The following is a 21,531-nucleotide window of genomic DNA, read 5'->3' on the forward strand; positions in this document are numbered from 1 at the left end:
CATTTAAAAAGCATCTCACGACCAAACCTTCTATTCTGGGGCCCCTCAACAATCTCAGAGCATCCATTAATCACTTCTCGGAGTCAACTCCTGCAGGCCCTGACAAAACATATAGAGCTTGATTTTAGACAAAAGCAACATTTCAGAAAAACAAATTCTACAACCTCTATCACATGGAAGTTTAAACCACAGGGTGGAAAATCCTACATTTTATCCAATAAAGCCACACAAACCACAGATATGTTTAAACCCCTATCTGCCAAGGCACGCAGTTTTCAGTGTTTTCCCAAGAGTGTTAGAAGTCTTTTACTGCAGAAATGCAACGGAAATTACTTGTGTTCCCAGGACCAGTATAGAGATCCAGTTCATAATTTCAGAAAATAAGTGACCCAAAAGATTAATTTCTCATTATAGCTGTGAGGGGTCCACATGTGCGGGAAGGTATGTATTTGCACACCCTGAAATTTATATTCCGAAGGCCCGTGAACAATTTGACTCTGGCCTAGGGTTATATTTCCAGAGAGATAACTGACAAATTTGTTTATCCTGTGATGTTAAACAAAACAAAAACTCTGCAGTTTTCTGCAACTCGTTGATCTTAACAATAGGTTATGAAAGGCGCAAAAATTTAGAGAATCACATACTGCAGATGAGGAAGAGAGAATTCCTTAAAAAAAAAAAAAAAAAGGTGGAATCAGACTATACAAACTTCTGCATGCAGTCGCTCCCTAATCTCTTTCAAATGCCAATATGCATACAAACCACCTCAGTTTTGTTAAGGGATATGAGTCATGGAAGGAACATGAGAAGAACTGAGATTAAAACACACAATACAAACATGGAAGATTAAAAAAGCCTGTTTGTCCAAACAGAAACCACATTACATTCTCATCTGTCCCTAGAAATAGAAGCCAGACCTGGTGGCATTAAAGCGGAGTGTAAAGCTCTCAGCAAGCTTTCCTTCACCGTAAATACAAGGCTCAGGCCTTCACTACTCTTCATTACCCCATGCATCTTTGACTTCCTTTCCTGCTTTTTTATGCTCTTTTTAAATTCTCCGTTCAGGAACTGTTTAAAAAGGCGGCACTGCCTGATCTTGTTATCCTAATGGATAATCCGCATCTTCAATAGTAAGTCATGTAATAAGATAGCTTATTATTCACATTAAAATAGAGCGGTGCTATCCACCACATAAATGAAAGATACAGAACTTGGCCATAAAAACACCTCACTCAAGTCTGAAGACCTAGACTTTGTCCAAAAACCTTAGCAAAATCCTGAAAGGAATATTGTTTATGATGTTATGAATTTATGCATGGTTGTAACAAATGTAAACTGGCCAATCTAGAAAATGTGTAGACATTCCTGAAATCCAAAACTCATTAAAAAAATTTAAATTAACAGGCCATAAAACAATAATTTAACCTATCATAGCACTGCAGCATGTTTCGAAAGGAGGAAGACAGACATTTAAACTATACTGGACAAAATCTTCTCAGGACTTCTCAAACAAACATGATATAAATACATCATACAACTGCAGATGTTTGTTTTTAGATGATCAATGAGAAGATCTGACCATAGCATATGAATATGCTGCAATGCAAAAGTTGCTACAGATCTTTACAATCCGTGGACTGAAGATTTATTAAAAGCGAGTCCATGTCTGTGAGCTCGCCGCTACAACAGTACGCTAGCAAGCACATCACATGGGTTTCTGTGGCAATCTCATTTTAAAGTGTTGATCTGACACATAAGATGACCTACCACTTCATCCCTAGTAACTAGGCAAAGTCTGAGGCATACTAGTAATTTTGCTTATGCATGCTAAGCATATTTGTGCACATAAGCTTTCACACCTTTTTATGCCGACACATAAAAAGGAAGGGGAAGGAAAACGATTAAGAGACAATACAAAAACATCCTGAAAAAATAACTTTGTAATAACCACAAATTGCAAAAGTTATTATGAAAATCTTTTCCATAATAAACCCATGCACCTGCTGCTGTAAAGATCCTCATATTATTTTAATACAGGTAATCTAGAAATAGATCAGCATAAAATTCACAGAATACAGCTCCATGCATGCTGCATTTGACCAAAATGAGTCTTTAGCTTGCCGAAGTTTCCAGTGACTGTATTATTTACCCGACAACCAAATTTAATAAAAACAGAATAGACTTTATACTTGCCAATGCTAGGCTTGAGTAGCAGATCAAGAAAACAAACCCAAACCACCGCTTACACGCACTCTTCTCATATTCGATACTGGCATCCACGTTATTACCTGAAGAATTAAGTAATTACGCTGGCTTTCTCACGTACCCTCTCCCTGACCGAGCATTTCATACCAATTTTGCCTCCATCAAGGCTCATCTTGACCATTTCCATCATCCGCTATTAAAAGAAAAAAAACACCCCCAAAAGCAAACAACCGCAGGCAAAACACCCCACACAGCAGCCCATGTCCTTATCTCCCACATTCATAAAGAGGGAAACGTGTTCTCCGCCAGCAAGACACACAAGGTCTTTACTGCAGCCTCAGAGTTAACGTGAGGTGGGACATAAACTTGTCTCCTTGAATACATAAATATCTTCTTGGATATCTGAAACGGTTTGTCTTTAATCACTTCTACCTTCCTCTTTCCATTCTTCAGCCTGCACAGCTGGGTTAATGGTAAGTGGGACACCCAGCGTCAAGGGTGGAGGAACAGAATAGAAATGCCCAGAGTGAAGTGCCTAAAACTCCTAAAACGGTACACGGTGCTTCTGCTAAACAGACGAGCGACCTCTGGGCACCCCAGAGGGAACTCGTGATGGCTACAGGCCCCTGTTGGGGATGCCCCGCATAACTCACTCAGCAGCAATCCAGTTACCTCAGGCTCTTTTTAATATCTAATACCATCTTATTTTCCTCTCAGAGAGGAAGAGAGAGAGACCGAGCTTCTTTCCCTGTTATCTAACATAAATGCTTGGAAGCTTACATAGGAGCCCGAGAGACTGCTGCAGTAAGCTGTTGTACTATAAATTAAATATTACGCATGCATTAAAAATAATAGTTGAGCACACATTTATTAGTAACATAGCCTTTATCGAAAACGTTTCAAGTTGTGCGAGAAGTGCCAGTGCTATTAGCACTCCTGGACATTTCCATGATAAAATTCAAATTTAAAAGTTGCAAGTTAACAACTTTGCCAAAAATCAGACTAAGAACGTAAGTGCCAGGAGCTCTTTCCCCTATCCTTTCCCCACTGCGCCCACAAAACGCTGCCCAAACCGATCCAGGTATAATTCTCTGAGAAAATAAGTTTACACATGCTGAAGAGAGATTCGATCTCCAGAGGTTTCCTCTCCGCTCAGGGCGCTCTGGCCTCTCAGACCCCCGCGCAGCGATCAGACCACCCGCGAGCCGTCCGACGGAGAAACTCGGCACACTCCGGCTTCAAAACACCAAGGCCAAGCCCAGCACTTTCTGCAGGCATGACGCTAGGCTGGCCAGAGCAGGAAAGGGAGAGCAGGAACACATCCCTGCTCTGAACTCGCAGGGCAGCCGGGAGGAGGAACCTGTGGGATCTGCTGAACCTGAAATACTGGACACTGGCAGGGAAAAGCGCCGAGCGCTCCCAGGTGTCCCTCGCGCCAGCCAGCGGGGAGCCAGGCTTTTGACGCGCACAGTGCTGCCCAGTCCACACGCTTGGACAATCCAGTCCTAGGAGTTTCAAATTGAGCAATTGCTTAATTAGAAAATTGGGTAGTTAGGAGATGTTTTGACCTTAATTTCTTTTTAACTTCGTTCCTCATCTGTTAAATGCAAATATCATCCCACGCCCCGTAAAGGTTAATTAATGCTTGTAGACTGCCAAGATACTACCACAAGTTCTGCAGAGAAGTCGGTGTTGAAATGCACGCGCTTCTCTGAAGAGTGAGACTTTAAAAACCTTGCCATAAAAACATGTAGGGATCCATGCAAAGAAAACAAAGGCAACTCAAAATACTGCACAGCTGCTCTTCGGGCAGAATCATCTTTCCTGAGCACTCCCTGGTTGGGAGGAGATTACAATCAAATAAATAAAGACTGCATCTTAATACATACATGATCTAGAAGACAAAATACAGGCTTCAAAGGTTACCCCAGTTCTGGCTTTTACATTCATCTTTGACTTTTCACCCTTAACAAAACAAAAAACACACCGTTCATTACTGCCATGAATCTGAATAGCAGCATTAATTATCACTGATCTGCTCACTCCAAGGAATAGGACTAATAGCAGCATTCAGGCTCTGACAAAAATACCAAGACCCAAAACAACACACAGAGCAAAGTCTAGTAAACGTCACACAGAAGTCAGTTATAAAAAAAATGAATTATCTGAAAACCACATTGGCTTTCCAGGTATATTTTACTGACTCATTTACCCTGACAGGTACCCTCTGGTGAACAAGGAAGCTGGTGTGAAGGTTTGTAAATGGAAAAGGAAGAAGAAGAAGAAAAAAAAAAAAACACACTGATAAAGCACTAAAGGTAAACTGAGACTCTCCACCAACCTCAACTCCTTTCCTTGCCCACTCCAGCCTTCCACTTTATTATTTTTTCAACTGCATTGGTCAAGTGATGATGCTAACTCCTGCTTAGAAAAATGTATGCACATTTACTTTTTCTTTTTTAAGCATTTAAGCCCACTTTATATAAGCTACTGTTGTTTTTCCAAGACAAACTTCTATTTCAATGATATGTGGGAAAAAAAAAATCCAGTTTGCAAAATATTCAATCTTTAGATTGCAGCAATGCTAGGGAAAGTCTGACACTCCCCATTACTGCAGTAAGCTTCCTCTGCTGCAAAACATCTGAATGCTCTAGTACCGACAGAGTTTTAATCTGAAACTTATGGAAATCCTCCAACTTGTTAAATATTTATTATTTATTTGGGCAACAAACTCAGATGAGTTTTTGTTTGTAGCGCGGTTTTAACTGGTACATTTTCTCCCAGGAGGAAAGCCATGTTTCTAGTCTTTAAAGTTGCTAACTTCTTGATCAATTCTAGGCCATAATTTCAGGAGCAGAACATAAAAGCAGTGAAGTCATTAAGTGAGATAACATGAGCCAAAGGAACGTATCCTCCTCTTTCATGGATAAAATTTACTTTGTACCATGCAGTGTTTATTTGCAAAATTTTACTAATCCCAAGGCATGACAAACACAGGAATAGTTCTCCAGCTTCTGTTATCTAGGAATTAAGTTAGATAGTATTGCTGAAAATAAAAGCGTTGGCACACATTTCTGAAATTAGTTAAGCTGGATGCTTCACGTTACTGGTTTTTCCCCCCCTGCCCCTGACTCTTCCATAAATAAGTATCTCATTTGTAACCACTGCACAAGCGAAGTTTACGTGAACTCCTTCTGTGCTCTTCCAAGCCGTTCTGTAACGTAAACGCAGCTATGCAAGACTCCACGAAGTCAAGAAAAATAAAAGGTTTCCTGGTTTATCTTATCAACTTCCTTTCTCGAAGCAGGATGTTTTGTGTCCATGCCGGCCGCTCCCGAAGCTGGGCTCCGCAGGCTGCGCGGCTGTCAGAGGCTGCTTGTGTTTTACAGGCGATAGCAAGTTATCTTACAGAGTTAGTAATAGTACGCTTACACAACAAGTATAGTCGGTAATATCTGGTGGACGGGCGTGCACATAAAATATTAATCTTACACTACTGTCACATTAAAGAGATTCACCTCTTGATACTAACACTAAACACAGCCCACAGTACGTGCTGTTCTCGCTTGTCCCGTGCTTCCTTCACGCTTACGGGAACGTTGCCCAGACCCATCTTTCCTGGTATCATCTCAGGCCCAAAGCTCAGCCCGACAACGCAGACGTCCCCCGGTTTATCCCCCCTTCCCAGGCAGCCCCCCGGGGCGGCACGGCGGGATGCGCCGATGCCCCGGTCCCCTCGCCACCCAACCCCTCTGCCGCCGCCGGCCACGCCGGCTCCTGCTCCCACCGCGCTGCCCTGCCCCTCCAGGGCAAGGGTTCCCCCTCGGCTCCGTCGGGGGCAACGGGATCTCGAGGGCTTTCACGCTTAGCACAAATTTTACTTGCGCCAGACGACATTACAGGATGCAGCTGGTACAAAGAGGAGGCTATCGCGGTGCCTCCAGCCTCACTGACAAGGAACAGTGATTTTTAAACTTAAGTCTCTTTCCATGGAGAAGGGATTTTATCCACTCATTATGTTAGCTTAGTTTCCTGATATTTAAGGTACATAAATGCCTTCCACTCCTTCGTAACTCCATAGTGGCACTGCTTTATCACTTCTCAGTAACAAAGCCCTTTTAGTAAAATGCCAACTTTTTCACTGACAAGCTAAAGTGACCTTGAAATATCATGGTCCTTCTGTACTACTACTTCTTCTTACCTGTAAACTGAGGATAAAAGTAGGCTTCCTTCTTTGTAAAACAAACAAACAAAACACAACAAAAATCCCCACAGCTTTGTTAAGAAGTACTGTTATGCAGTATTAAGTCTTCTGACATAAAATCTCTTCCTACAGCAGAATTATGGCTACAGCTCTACCTTCTTAGTTACACGATGAAATTTAAAGATGGCATGCATCCGCACACACTCCCAAGCCTGCTTAGCGCTGCTGCAGCTAGAAATCCCACTGTGGCTAATGTACCAGAAACGGGAGAATGCCAGAATGATAAGAAACAGAGTCACAGTGACAGGTCCTCCCAAACCACCTCGGAGCAGACAGCACGATGCGAGCAAGAGCCTTCTGCAGCTGCCCGACCAGCCACTGCCACGCTTGCCTGGTGAAACAGCATTAGCCCAGCTGGCTGGACTCCGGCAGCTGCAGAAGCTGCCCCGCTCCCGTCCAGCCGGTACGAGCGCCAGGCGCAAGGTGCCCGTTCTGCCAGCTCTGTTAAATCAGCTGTTGTAACTAACGGATACCCCTTCACACTCATAAAAATCACTTCCACATCTCGCATGCTATTCACGGACATAAGCTTTGCTATTTGTATTTTAAAATCAAAGTCCCTTGTTTTTCGGAAGTCCAAGACCAAACCTCTCTACTCACAAACTGGATCGGACAACGACACTTCTAACAGGAGCAGTCACAAAATCCCACTTTTGTTTACCTCCACGGAGATACCTCCCCAGTTTCTGCAATTGTTTTTGGTGTCCGTACTAGAGGGAAACCTACACCGCAGCTAAGGCTTACCCGCAGGGGGACCAAACCAACCACAGTGAAATTTTCTTTAGCATAGAAAAGAACTAGAACTTCTTTGTACAGACAAGTCACAGTACAGACACGGCTAAGCTACCTGCTTAGCTTCAAGGATAACGCGTAAGCTCCACAACTCCCACACAGCCAACCCACGAGGCGATACTTGCTCAAAACATGTTACTCATGGCATGTTAAAGGGACCGAATCTGCATTTCGGTTTCTACAGAATAGCAAGTATTGAGAAATAATGGGAACGTTTCCACGTAAAGTGTCATGTCAGCCCAGACAACAAGCAGAAATACCTGTACTGGCGTAAGCCAATAACCACTCTCAAAAAGGGGAATCGAGCATAAATACACTAAAAAGCTGACTAGCTCTTTAGCTAAGCTCCTTTGTTTTATGATGTTAGCAACTAAATAGTCCCAGTGAAGATCTGAAGTTAGCACCTCCTATAAACAAGGTGCGAGTGGAAAGCATTGCTCACTCACACTTTTACTGCTGCTGTGGCTGCTACTGTCTCATAACAGACTTTCTGCATAGTAATCAATCTGCCATTCTGCTACATGCAGTGTCTGAACAACTGTAGAAATATTAATTATTTAAAAAAGGTATCTTTCTTCTTTGTAAAAAGAACTCAGACTGCAGACCTGCTATCTCAAACACTGCTGTTTTTCTTAATAGGACGCTGCCAACAAGTTTCTGTGAATGCTCAAGGGAGAAAAAAAAAAAAAAACGAAACTATGAATGAGGTAACAGCGAAATTAACCTAACTTCATTCATAAAGAAGAAATCTAGAACAGCGTGAGAGACTTCTATGTGTGTGACTACACATATATTTTAAAAATCTGTAGCTCAGATTCTTCCTCATAAATAAATAAAAACGAAGACAGCTTCAATGACAGTATTTCAGTTGCTAACCCTGGCACCATTATGTCTGAGCACAGCAAAAATGCCCTCACAGTAAGTAAAACCACAAAAAAGGAGATAAAGTCTTGTCTACTCTTGAATTATAGCAAAAATGGATCAAATTTTGTAGAGTTTTTCCCCCAAGTGCAAACTGCAATGTAAGCGATAATTGCACCATGCAGATACAGGGATAAAGAAGAACCTGCATTCCAGGATTCTCTATACAACTAGAGCACAGTGATCTTTGATCCCCATTTAAATTGGAAAATTGCAGTTAAAGGGAGAAATTAGGTCTCATCTTTATCTACGTTAAGCCAAAAAGAAAGCTTCTGAATCAATTCATCTGTAAGGAAATGTATCGACAGGTAAACAGTGTTATGTGATACTACAGCTTCTCAGAGAAAATCTGTCACGGAAAGGAACATTTTGGACCCTGTAACAATTAGGTTAAGGCCTTCTAGAATTTCATCTTCAATATATTTATTGTAGTTCTATATAAAATTGAAGCATCACTACTGCTATTGATAAATCATGAAACACTCACGAATGTGTGCACAGAATCCACCTGCACGGAAAAAGATCATATGCCTTTTCATAGGAAAACCTTTAAGAAGTGGCATACATTTCCTATGCAGAATGTTTGGCCACATTTTCCAAGCACTAGAGGGATCACAATTCTATCATAGTTACTTAAATCCATCATATCTGGTATCATTCCCAAACAAATTACCTGTAATATATTTTTTAGATGGATGGAGCCTGTAAAGCGAGGCAAAAAGCTCAGGTTTCTTTCCCCACTACTTGCTGCAAGGTTTTGGCATCGGTGTTTAGACAAAGGCAACAGCCCTACAGAACGCAAGAGAGTCGGGAGTGATCATGAATGTGTCTGGTATTAGAAATGATCAAGTACTACACACACACACACCAAGTACCCAAGGATTAAATTTGGTTGTGACTAAGTAACAGGTAGCAACATAACGAACCATGAGTAAGTTGTATTTCTTGCTTGCTTTCTTTTTTCTTTCAAAAATCAACAAATTAATCAAGAACTGACTCCAATTGATGTCTCCTCGGGATGAGGAATCCATATGCGCTAAAGTACATAAATTCAGAAAACGCAAGGATGTTGAGCAGTAAGTGTACACCAGTACTTGTCGTTTGCAACTCTCATGAATGGCACTGGTGTAACTGGACAGCCTTTCAGTTGTCTCTCAGCCTGGCACATCATGTTGGTCATTACTCCATCACAGACCAGAAACCTACTTCAAAACTCTTCAGTACACAGCGTATCTCATTTAATATTCTACAACATATCCCTAACAATGCTAGGTAAAACCTGCCTGCAACCCACAGAAAGAAAACTTATAAAGAAAACCTGTAATTTTACACTAACTCTACTAAAAAAGTGAAAAATACACTCGAAAATGAAATATATATTTTAAGTATCTATTGTTTTCAATTCAATTCTCTCCTCCCTTTTTAAAATCCTAGAAATTTCTGTAACTTTGTCTGATATCTGGAGGGGGAAAATCTGAAGCTGAAAAATCACTGCAGCTATTATCTCAAACCACAGATTTACCCAGTTTACTCCGTTAGTTGACTCTTAATTTTCATTTTTTTTATTAATTTCATATAAACTTATTAAGCATTAATTACCATAATTCATCTATTTACATTTACAGAACAATCACTCAGGAGTATGCTATTCCTGCATAACACTACCATAGGGCTTTCCATGCATTAAAAGGGTACCCTGCTCTCTGCCCTCCTCCCTCAACAGAACACATCAATAAGAACAAAGCGCTTTAGACTTTTCCAGCACCTTTCAAACTTTCCGATAACCTTATTTTCCAAAATTCCGTTTGGGTCTTTTAGTGTTAGGAGGGAACAATTACAACTGAGATAGTCTGAGTGCGAGACGGGTACATTTGCAATTAGCAACACCTTAACAGCATGTTTTAACCATGCTTCCTTGGGCTACAACCTAGCATATGGTCGCATGCACAAACTACCAGGGAGTAAGCAGAAGAGAGCGCGATAGTGTCACAGCTTCCCTGGAGTAACTACTGACTGCATGCTCTTACCCAAGAGTAAGAGCCAGGCTGTTTGACCTATCAATCCACATTTACTAATCTGCTATGTCAACATGCTGTATGCTTCTGCCTCACTTGCTCTCCCACGACCTGTGTGTGTGCCCATACTTTAATAATAGGTGTGACTATCCTTTGTGACTTGCAAGTTGCACACCAAAAAATGTCACACGGGAGACCTACAACAAACGCCGCCCATGCCTGTGAGAGCTAGGGGAAGTGCTCCAAGAGCGGGTGCGGAGAAGAAGAGGATAACCGCCCCTGCCCTTGGGGATTCACTGCTCCGCTGGGGCCGGCGTGCGGCTTTGCCCAACACTACCGACACCGGTCAGAGGCTGCCCTGCCAGCTCATGCCAGCCCACAGGCAGAAACTGGGACCATAACACCACCAGCTGCGTAACGCAGCCTTGATTTGGAGGCTGCATGGGAAGAACACGAGCCACTCCTGAAGTGAAAGCCACTTCTGACTCAGGTTTTTGTCCCTTCATCACGTTAAAATTTATTACTCAAGACGCAGCATCGCACAAGTCGTTGAGCCAAACTTACGAGTAAAAGATGGCAGCGGCATGTGAAAACCTGGAGGACCAATATATTCAACTTCTCCTGGAAGGGAGAAGTACCCTTTGGTGCATTTTATACATGTGGCCAGCAAAAGAGAGAGATAAATCTGACTATGGCTATTCTCATGTTTTTAAATGTTTCTGAACAGCATTGCAGGCCAAGAAAGTCATGCATTTTTGGATGTGTATGAACGAAGAACAAAAAAAGGAGTGGAAGGAAAGAGCAAAGTACAAAGACTTGGCACCTAAATTCTATCATCTACTGTATGTTTCTGTGATATTATCAGAGTATCTTCTTGTCACACATTAAACAACTGTGACTAGCATCTGTCACGTTCGGTCATTCCTTCCCTTACCGTCTCCCCTGAGCAGGATCTGCATATGCTCAGCGAGCTTTTATGGGCTTATTAGTCAGCTCCACTCTCAGCGCTGCCCTGTGTCACTGCAGAATGAGCAGGCTGAAGCAGCAAGCCTGTGGGGAGGTTTCCAGAGATGCTTATTTCACTGTGAATTTACTGGTCCACGTGAAGCAGGGCTGTGATGTAGAGTTCAGAAAGATGCTTTTTCATGTTTCTCAATCTGGGCATTAATCAAACTTTTGAGACCAAAATTCAGTCCTGAGAAAGCATCTGCAGTCTGAATCTTTTTGCCCAGCTTTTAACAAAGGTTTGCTTAGTCAACTGTACCTTTGATATTTCATCAACTTTGCTACTTCAGCCACTTTGAGCGTGGCTCGCAATTACTTTCTGGGAATGGTAAGAAAATGCTAACAGTTACTACGCAGTCGTCCTTATCCTTTCAAACTCCTATTGATGACTAATGCACATTCCTAGAACTGTTAAAAGTCAGATAGATACAATAACAGGAGAGGCAAAAGAAACGTTACAAAAAAGTAACGTTTTTTGAAAGACTACCTAGTTACAGAAACCAGAATATCACAGTGAACCTGTGTTAATACAGCCTTCTTAGAGTGTTAGATGGAAACCCCTGCTGACCTTTAGGGTGCCCGTAATAGTATTCATACCTGCATATTGTTGCTGCTACTCTGAAATATTGCAGATCGTTATACGGCAATACTGTAAAAATTCACCAATATAGATACTAGGGATATATATTTTTTGTTTCTTAGTTGAGGCAGTATCGGAAGATTTTTTAATGATCCGTGCACAGGCACACATTTATGACGCCTCTACAGTCACTGACTTTCAGCGTCAAAAACCTCGCGCTTGTTGGGGCAGAGCTCTGCCCCGGCTCTCCGCAGGGAGACACCAGCTCGTCCCGGGCACCGCTGCGCGGGAGGAACCACCTCCCTTGTAGCCTGTTTCCTGTAAAGGCAGTGGTATCCGAAGAGTAGCGGGCACTTTGATCGTAAGTTTAATGTAATGAAGCCTGGAAACAGAACTAGCTGATCCAGCTTACAGTTCACTTAATTAAGCACAGGCTCAGCTAACTAATTCATGAAGCAGGAAGTACGTACTGCTTCATCCAGCTGTGTTTATAATCGCTTAACAGAACCACTTCATAAAAGCTTCATTTAACTCAGTCAAATTAGAAAAAGGTAAGGAAAACTACAGTAACCTGATAAGGAAGGAGACTTTATAAACAAATATAAATTACTGCTCAAACTCCTTGGTAGATTTACGGCTCCACAAGAGGCAACAACAGTACTTTCACAGACTGTAGTGAGGCAGGATTTCACTTCTAGCCTTAAGAGGAGGGTCTTGGCTGAAGATTTTGAGCCGATGTGGAAAAGCACGCCAGTTCACAGGGGCAGCTGTCATCATTTCCTTACATAAAAGTATGGCATAATAAGTAAAAGCAAAGAAGCATATACAAGGAGAGTAATATTTCATCTGTCACTACATTTGGAAAAGCCAGACAAATTTCCAGGCATGCAAACCCTCCAATTATAACCATGAACAGCCTTGACTACAGAAAACTTTTTTGCACTCTTCTGCATTTATTTCTTGGTGACTGCTGCTCATGTAAGCAGGGAACTGTTTGCCCTTCTGCTGGAGGTTCAGCGGAAACACAGGATTTTCTCTAAAACACAGCCTAAAGTATTTGGACTACTGCAGCCTTGGCGAGAGGGAGCCCTAGGTGTTGTGGCATACCTTGGCTGGATTTCATTATTTCTGGAAGATAAAGCACTCTCCTGTTCTGAGACAGAAGCCTTTGGCTCCTCCTCCGAGGAAGCTCATTGCAATTCTTTAAGCAAGCTACTATGGAATAGGGCTCTTCTGGAAAAGAAGATAACAAATTAAGAGAAAACATTTACAATTTTCTAAAATTAGGACTGTGGCCAATACTATTCCAATGCAGCTTTTAAAGCATTAAATGTCTTCAGTAACATCACTTCCTGAGATTAAAAATGATTAAATGAGTCTCAGGCCCAAGAGACTGAACGGAGACAGAGATGCAGCATCTCTGTACTCACCTCAAATAGTCAATAGACACATAGTTAGCCTGATGCCATAGTGTCTGAATGTGAACCGCGGGTCACTGAACGACATTCAGACCCACAGCAGTACACATGGCAAGTTAAAAGATTTCCCAAATCTTGCAAATTAGAAGTTTCGTACTAGGTAACCCAGCGCAGGTTTATAAAGAAGGCAAGGATTCACCCTATCTTATTAAAAAATAAAATAAAATTACATTACATTACCTGAAATGAAGAACATTTAAAGTCTGCTACTTGTGAAAATGATCGTGTAGACTCCAAGACTGCTTTTTTAATTCAGGTAGAACTAAATAAATGGATACGTAACGTACATAGCGTAGAGAGAAACACACGGCCTAGAAGAGACTGATTACTTATCAATTACTTGAAAGAAATAATTTAAGGTAGTTTCAAACTAGCTATGACAGCACTGCTTCTCTCAGAAAGCTGAATTGTATGTGTCAAACTAAAACCTGCAGCAAATTAAATTTTTAATAAACATGGAATATTGTAACATTTAATGTGAAACAACTGAAAGGATACAGACTTTCAGTTTTGTCTTTTTTTTTTAGTATTAAGAATACAGTGATAGAGTTTTATATTTATCATTATGATTATTGCCAGCGCCTACAGTAGGGCTAGTTCAAAAGTTTTTGGTGTAATTATAGTGAAAGATACCTTGTTTAAAAAGGCTTCACTATGTTAACACAATTGTTGTGTTAGTGGCAGTCTAAGACTATAAGCAAAGCAATATTTAGGGAGAGGTAATCCCCTTAAAATAGGCTGATACTTGGTCTATTTAATTAGTCTATCTAATACATAACCATTTTAGGTAAAATATCAAGCTAAAGATAGAACCTGCACGTCAAAAAGTCATCAAATGTTGTCCACACAAGAACCACTGCGAGCAAAAGATATGGTCACGCTCTAGGAGCCTTGCTTTAAGTATTTTGAATTAACAACGGGTATTACCTGTCCACACAAAAGCACTTCTCCAAGGGTGCCCAGGTAGGAAGGTAAGTCAACACAAGCAGCCCGACGGGGCAGGCGGCTCACAGCTCGTCACCCACTTATCCCTGACAAGGAGAGGCAAAGCTCCCTCAAGTCAAGGTTCGTACTGATTCATTTTCCAACCCCTTTAAACTCCTGGGTGAGCAGCACCTGGTCCAAGGAGGGCTTTGGCTCAACTTCAGTGGACGTCCCACAGCCTCACCTAGCAATTGCAAATCCCCACCATAAAACAGGGTCGAAGCAAACTCTCTACTAGTCAGGGACACAGAGGTTGACATTGGTTCCCCGCTACCCCTAATATGAACCCTGTTTGCGATGCCAAAAGTCACTGGAGGCAAATATTCACTAAGGCGGCGTGCAAAACTTAAGTCTAATTTGCAGGTAAACATTTTCCTTGAGCCAAACTAAAAATTTACATCCTGATCTGTATAACCAAAGCTAAACTGTAGCCCAGAGCTAATTTGACAGCCCAGCTCTTCCTGAAGGGACATGTTATGACAGAAGCTCTGCCTTAGTTTTAATTATAAACAGCTAAATAAAGACAAGTAGAAAAGCCATCACTACTAAGACAAGTTTTTAAAATTTTGAATAAGCTTCCCACCAGCACTAATATCCTATCCCACATGCTAAAGAAAGTGCCACTACTTCACTGCTGATGAAGGAATTTATTTTTAGCTTTGGCAAGAAATGCACAACTGGATGTATGCACAATAATATCTAGAAATAAAAAACAGGATTACACCACAATAAAGATAGATTTTTTTTTTTCTTTACCCTCTGTCTCTCTCAGGTCCAGCAGGAAGGTGGAGCAGAAGAAGTTCCCAGAGAAAAGCCTAACACCATGGGACCTTATGGGACCATGGGACAAAAAAACCAAACAAAAACAAACAAAAACACCCTCACCTAAACTGTCCTACTGTTAGCGTGAATTCTTTACATGTATGGTTTGGGGTGGCGGGGAGCACCTTTCTAGAGCTCAATCTAAGGCTCTTTATCTAAGGCTCTTTCCTATTTCTTCTTACCATTGCAAAGTTGCTAAAAGCCCTCAAGGCAAGGAGCCCTCAAGGATGCAGTTAGAAGTTTCATGTGAAGAAAGCACTTGCTGATTCTCTATCATACTGGTTTCTTATCGCTTCATTTTCCAGCCAGAACACATTCCTTACAAAATGTTATATAAGGTTTACCGATATGTGCAGGAATCCAGTTTTAAAATGACTAAAATAGATCACACAGCTAAAACTACAACTACAGTATCCTAAACCACATTTTGTTTCAACTATAAATTCTGCCTTTAACTTTTATTCAATAAAATCCTCAGTCTTGCAATAAGTCAAAATGTATTTTCTAAGATGCAGGGGAAAAAAAAGTAGAATATTACGCATTTAGAAAAGCGAATGTATTTCTAGCCTCTTAACCTGGTGATTCCTACACAAAGCTCACAGGTCAGTCCAACATGCCACACTCACTTCTGAGATTCTACAGTCAGGTTTCCATGCCTCAAATTCAGATCAGAGATGCTGCTAGATTTTTTTTTTAATCAGATGATTCCAAAACACTCTTGCTAAAAGCCACTAAAGTAAATGGAAGTGTCTTTATATAAGCCTCTACTCATCAAAAACAAGGTTGGCAAATCACAACCCTAAGAATTTTCTTTCTTGTGAATTTTGCTCTAAAGATAAGGAGCTAAAACATTAGCCTCCTTTTAGTGTTCTACCGTAAGAACTTGTGCAAGTCTGCAAAAAGCTATATGAAGCACTTGTAATTTTAATATTTCCAATTCACCCTCCCCCTTTCCCTAGGCTTGCAACATCTTAAATTCTAAACCGAATGCTTTGAATTCTGCAGCAGATAAAGTACAGTACATCGCCCAGTTTAAGACAGTATATTATAGCAAGGTCATTTCTTTCTCCCACTTAAATAAACATACAAACTCATGCACCGAGTACCTACCCTTATTTTTATGAGTTTATTTCTGCTGACCGTATTTCAAGAAAAAAAGGTAAGACTTTCTATGGAAGATGCTGTGTACACATCAAAACTGCATTGTGTGAATCAGCAAACAAAGAACTTTGTTGAGGTTTGTTTTCAATGAGATAACACGCTACTATATGCAAGAACAATGCACTGATGTCTCTAATTTGATTTAGCCTTTTAAAAACACTCACTTGCTTTTGTTTGATACAGCAAGAATGTTGCAATTATCTGATTTACACTAAACAGGTTGGTTTGGTAACAACCACTTAAATAAGGGAAGCCTGTGCTGAAAGACTTTTTTTTTTTTATTGCTGCTGTTAGTAACACTTCAGTACCAATTAAGTGGAAGAAGATCCTTTACTTGTGAAAGGCAAATACATGTTTTACACACAAAAATATAGTAACGCACTTAGTTGAAACCGCTGCAAACACAGTTATTTTAGCTAGCTATTTTGAATGAATCTTTACTGCCTCCTGCCTGAGAGGCCCGCACGCAGTTCCAGCTCCCCTGCAGGGGCTGTCTTATTTTTCTTTTTTTTGACATAAAATTGGTATTGAAATCCAAGACTGGTCACACAGAAGCAGTTTTTGCCTGAATGCTTTAAAGTATCACTTACGCAGCACGCTTCTCCCTTTCAGTTTCAAGCCCATCCTGTGACACACTTCAGGATCTGCACTGCAGAAGAGTAGGAGGTGCAAGTATTCGCACTCCAGAAGTCCCCATGCCAGAAGCATTCTGCCCAGCAAATACTAACTTTATAATTATCCTCCTGTTATTTTCTCTGCTGTCTACATGCATCTGGGGGAGGAAGTTTATTTTCTCAAGGTTAGGATGCCACGCCATTGTGAGCTAGCTCTGTCTCTGAGATTTAAAAAAAAAAAAAAAAAAAAAAAAAAGCTCACCTTGCTGGCTGCTAATGAAGTTGCCGAGTTAACTTAATGACACGGATGAACATTCACCCCGGTATTTACTTTACGGGTTTTCCTTTTCCCCCCCCTCCAGGGAACGGGGAGGGCAGGGAAGGGAGCTGTGAAACAAAAGGAACTGCAACTCGCCTCTGTGAGCCCAGGGCTGATCTGCCAGGGTTCGGAGGAATTCGGAGAAGCTGCGCTGGCATTCCCAGCAAAGACAAGACAGATATACTTTACCCGTGCAGAAGTTCACCAGGGCTGAGGAATCGCACACCGGCGCCAGGCAAGGCAAGCCGTCTTCCATTCTCGTCACCTACGCTACAAGTGCTACGAACCCGGCCGGCTCTGCCCGCGTCCCCTGCCGCCTTCCCAGCGCGTCTCAGAGCAAACCCCCGCTCTCCCCCTCTGACGGCATGCTCGGACTTCTGAGGAAATCCTCCCCGTCCAGACGGCCCACCACAAAGCACTTCTGTGCTGGCACAGACAAAAACCTCCCCGTCAGAGAGCTCGTCCCCGCTGCCTCTCGGCAGCCCGAGCGGGAGAACAGCGCTCGCTCGTGAGAGCGAGAGGCGAAAGGGGGTGGGAAAGCGGGCAAAAATCGGAGGCTGCCGCGGCAGGGAGTGGCTAACCCTCGGACGTCAGACACGCACTCGTAACGGCGCTTCTCCGAGACGCGTGCACCGCACTAATGCTTCACGGCGCGCAAGCCGCCCGCTAAGCGCTGCAACACCGTGACGTAGCTGCTCCTTCTTTTTTGGGGGAGGCAGACTGCAGGGCTCATCAGCTGCTCACCGACCTGCTTCAGAGTAAGGAAACGGCTATTGTTTATACGCCGAGAGGGTCCAGCGCCAGTTCCACTTAAAATCAAAACGGTCAGGCTCTTACGTCGGCAGCCTGCGATGCCCGTTCCCGATCGGGCGATCCTGCAGCTTCTTCACAGCAAATGTTAAACGACTGGAAGATTTTGCGAAGTCACACGCGGAAGCCTGACGGCAATCACTTTCCCCTCCGTCTGAAGATACAGAACCGCCGAGAATAATTAACGAATAGGATTCCTATACTTCAGCAATTCACATAAATCATTACTGTTCCAAAGAAGCACGTTCATGCACGTGTCGGAAAGACTACAGATCTAACGGCAGTCAAAGCACAACACAAAAGGAAAGGTTCAATGGGGGGGGGGGAGTGTTAGTATTATATTAGAATATTTTTCATACGACGTCCTTCGAGATGAAAAAGCAATGACATCATTGGCAATATGCTTATATTCATTCCTTCACATCAAAACGAAGTAATATATCCTGGTTTAGAACTAGCAGCTTTTCAAGGCTATCATTCTGCTAGGCAGAAGAAAACTCGTACTACAAATGCATTACAACCTATTTAATGTGATCGTGATTTTGTCTGTCTTGCAAGCTCAAGCACAGCCAGATGAGAACTAATGAATGCAACATGTGTTCATTCTTTTGGTAGCTGTGCCTGAAGCCAATTGGCACAATGAATATAGCAAGATAAATGTCAAAACAAAACTATTTGTGAATACGTATCGCATGTATTTTGCCTCATCTCTCTATCACACTTCCAATAATTTAGTATTTTCAAAGCTTTGCAAACATATTTAATATCTCTGGATTTAAGCATGCTTTCTAGACAACAGTAGGACAGTCAAACAAAAAATACACGAGGGAAGTCCACGTCTCCATTCAAAAAAACAAGGAGGGGCAACACTTTTTTCCACCTTCAAAAACAAACTGTCGATAACAAGGCTCATAGCAGTACCTATAGCTAAGACAGCACTCAGTAAAGGGTTTTACCCCCCTCCCCTTAGCCTGTATTTTACAGCAGCTCCTGATGCACCCACTGTGAGCTTGCTTTCAGCGAAAGCAGGAACCAGCCTCTTCAGTGATTTAAAAAAAACACTTAGTCAGCTGAACACAACTCTGTGGTATGAAGCAAGACAGATTATTGTGATTAAAAAAAAAAAATAGAAGAAATAAGCAAGCTCAAGAAACTAGACGGTAGAAATGATGAAGGGCAAAAGGCAAGGGCATAAAGGCAAGGAAAGTGCCCTAGTTAAGCCAAGGGCCTCAATAAGCAGCCAAAGCAGTGGAAGTGACCAAGAACCTGTACTTTTAACTTGTCCAAATCACTACGTTACCTTAGCTCATTAGATTAGACTATCTTCATTGCAAGATGAAACACTATTGAGTCTTAGCCCGAGTGCATTAGGCCAAACAGAAATTTTGCACACTGGTAAAGAATGGCGCAGCGGAAGCAGAAGGAGGCTTAATTTGTCATTGCAAGTGGCCAGCAGCAAGTCAAAGGATGACAAACTATATACATCTGTCATGAAGTACTGAACTAAACATATCGATTTAATTAATAAAATTCCTTACAATGCTTTATTCTCAGAGTAAAAGTAAAATATACTTTCTATATATATAAAAAAAAAAAGGATAGCATCTCGTATTGCACAAAAAGAATATGAAGTGCTGGTATTTCCATAAGACTCTTGGTTTTTACTCCTAATAAAGATGGATCACCTCAATAGAAGAGGAAAAGCTGCATTAGTGCAGCATTTTAAACTAAGTTTAATGCCTGCCAAATGAAGAGCAAGCAGTTTGAGGTGGAAGGAGCCAAATCAATTATTAAAATAAATTAAAAATCATACTTTTATTACTGAGATTGTAAATAAGACAGACTTCAAACTGCTGACTGCTACATGCTGACCCTGAAAATGGCAGAGGTGTTCTCACTCGACCAGTCACCTGTTCCCCACTCATCTCAGGATTTAGATCAGAACTGCTTGCTTGGCCTCTGAATCTTTCATAAAACCTCAACTCCTTATTAGGATCTTTCACTTTTCTACTTCTGGCCCATATCTGCCTTTCTAAACAATCTCCCTCTTTTGCACTCCTGCCCTCTTCAGCAGCTGCCCAACTCTCTAGCCTCTTCCAGCTTAAACACTACCGCAGGCTCCTCTTCTCAGCCATTATTTAACCTGAACAGGGGATGAGGAGTCACTCCTCTCAAATATTTTAGACAAATACAAATAAGTACATGAAATACGACAGACCAAAATAAAACTCATATCACATAAAATAGGCAAGTCATCTTTGCCTCGAGAAATCCCTTTCAGGATACCAGTGGTGAATAGTTCAGTGTTGCACTTCATATATTAAAAAATGCTCTTCAGTCTCACGTCATAAAGCACCTTAAAAATTGGGAATAGCGCCATGTATGTTGTAAGAGAGTGAGGTGTTTTTGTTTTTTTTGAAATGTACTCTAGAAACATGATGCATCTGGTAAGGACGGTGGATGTTTCAAAACACTACAGCTGTATCAGTCAGATGATGAACCCACAAAAGGAGCCACTGCTAGACACTTAAGGTTTTGAAATACCAAAAAACATTCCAACCTGCATTTTTTTCAGGGGTGGGGTCAAATGGTTTCTCTGGCATTTGAAGAGAGCAGTACCAATCTCTAAACTCTTCCGGGTCATTACTTTCACATGAAGATAAGGAAAAAGCAGGTCTCCTGCACCCAACAATGTAATTCGGTTTCTGTGACCCAGCTAAGGCAACTTTGGGAACCTTTTGCCAAAGCTACCACACCTCAAAAAGTATAAACTGCAGAAGAGAAACACTCTTCCCATGATACTGTCAGTAACTTTAAACTAAACATGGAAATTATCAAATTTCCATGATAAATGATCCTGCCACTAAGAAAACATTTACAATTATATGAAATCTGCAAAAAATTCTATCCTTGGTGTTTTCACAGAACAAGGATTTCTTCATTTTCTTCAAATTCAGTAAGTTGTTTGCCTCATGAGGCAAATGCCAGTTCCACATGTTGCTGTGTGGCCTTCCTTCCAGTGGATTATCGGAAGTTCTCCCTACCTATCCCTTTTTCAAAAAGCCCTGTAGCTATAGCTACACATAACCTATACCTAGTTTAATGGCACTTTTGTTTTCTAATAGCAAGATGGCAGCACAGGTTAATTCTGTTTCTTCGTTGGTATAAAACTTACTCTTTTTCCATTGGCAAACAGTTCTTCAATTATTTTGCTTCACTGGCGGGGGAGATAATAATAGTAATAAAAAAAACTGCTACAGCGTTTTTGGAGGCAATTACCTGCATGGCCAAAAGGTACGATGTTTCAGCAGCTGCATGCATCTCTGTTACAGTACTACCTCTACCCTATGGAAATGACAGAATAACAATGATGTATTTAATGAATAGAGGCTAGCAGGACTTATAAAAAGTATGCACTGGTTAATAAATTATAAAGGACAAGTCCAGCCTGGCAGGATCCAGTGCTTTGATTAATCCTAGACACCTGAATAGCAAGGACCTCTCAGGTTCAGGCAGCTAGAGAGTCTCAGCTGCTTCCAGGCACTCCCTCCTCTCTTCTCA

At 41.6% G+C, this 21,531-nt stretch overlaps 1 protein-coding gene across 11 annotated transcripts in view; it reads right to left on the reverse strand.

Moving 5' to 3' along the window:
- Positions 1 to 21,531, reverse strand: part of EML4 (EMAP like 4) — a 165,865-nt gene that overhangs the window by 79,070 nt on the left and 65,264 nt on the right. For 2 of the 11 annotated variants that reach the window (XM_009668924.2, XM_009668922.2), the window contains exon 1: positions 17,350 to 17,802. The exons of 4 other annotated variants lie outside the window; for them this stretch is intronic. In XM_009668924.2, the coding sequence (XP_009667219.1) occupies positions 17,350 to 17,416 (67 nt within the window). In that variant the 5' untranslated portion in view covers positions 17,417 to 17,802. Of the gene's footprint in view, positions 1 to 12,889; positions 12,921 to 16,817; positions 16,872 to 17,349; positions 18,065 to 21,531 lie in introns of those variants that run through there. 5 more of the 11 variants (XM_009668927.2, XM_009668926.2, XM_068939712.1 and 2 more) reach the window with 4 other exon arrangements.

The sequence above is a fragment of the Struthio camelus genome, chromosome 3 (assembly GCF_040807025.1).
Source record: "Struthio camelus isolate bStrCam1 chromosome 3, bStrCam1.hap1, whole genome shotgun sequence".
Classification (NCBI taxonomy): domain Eukaryota; kingdom Metazoa; phylum Chordata; class Aves; order Struthioniformes; family Struthionidae; genus Struthio; species Struthio camelus.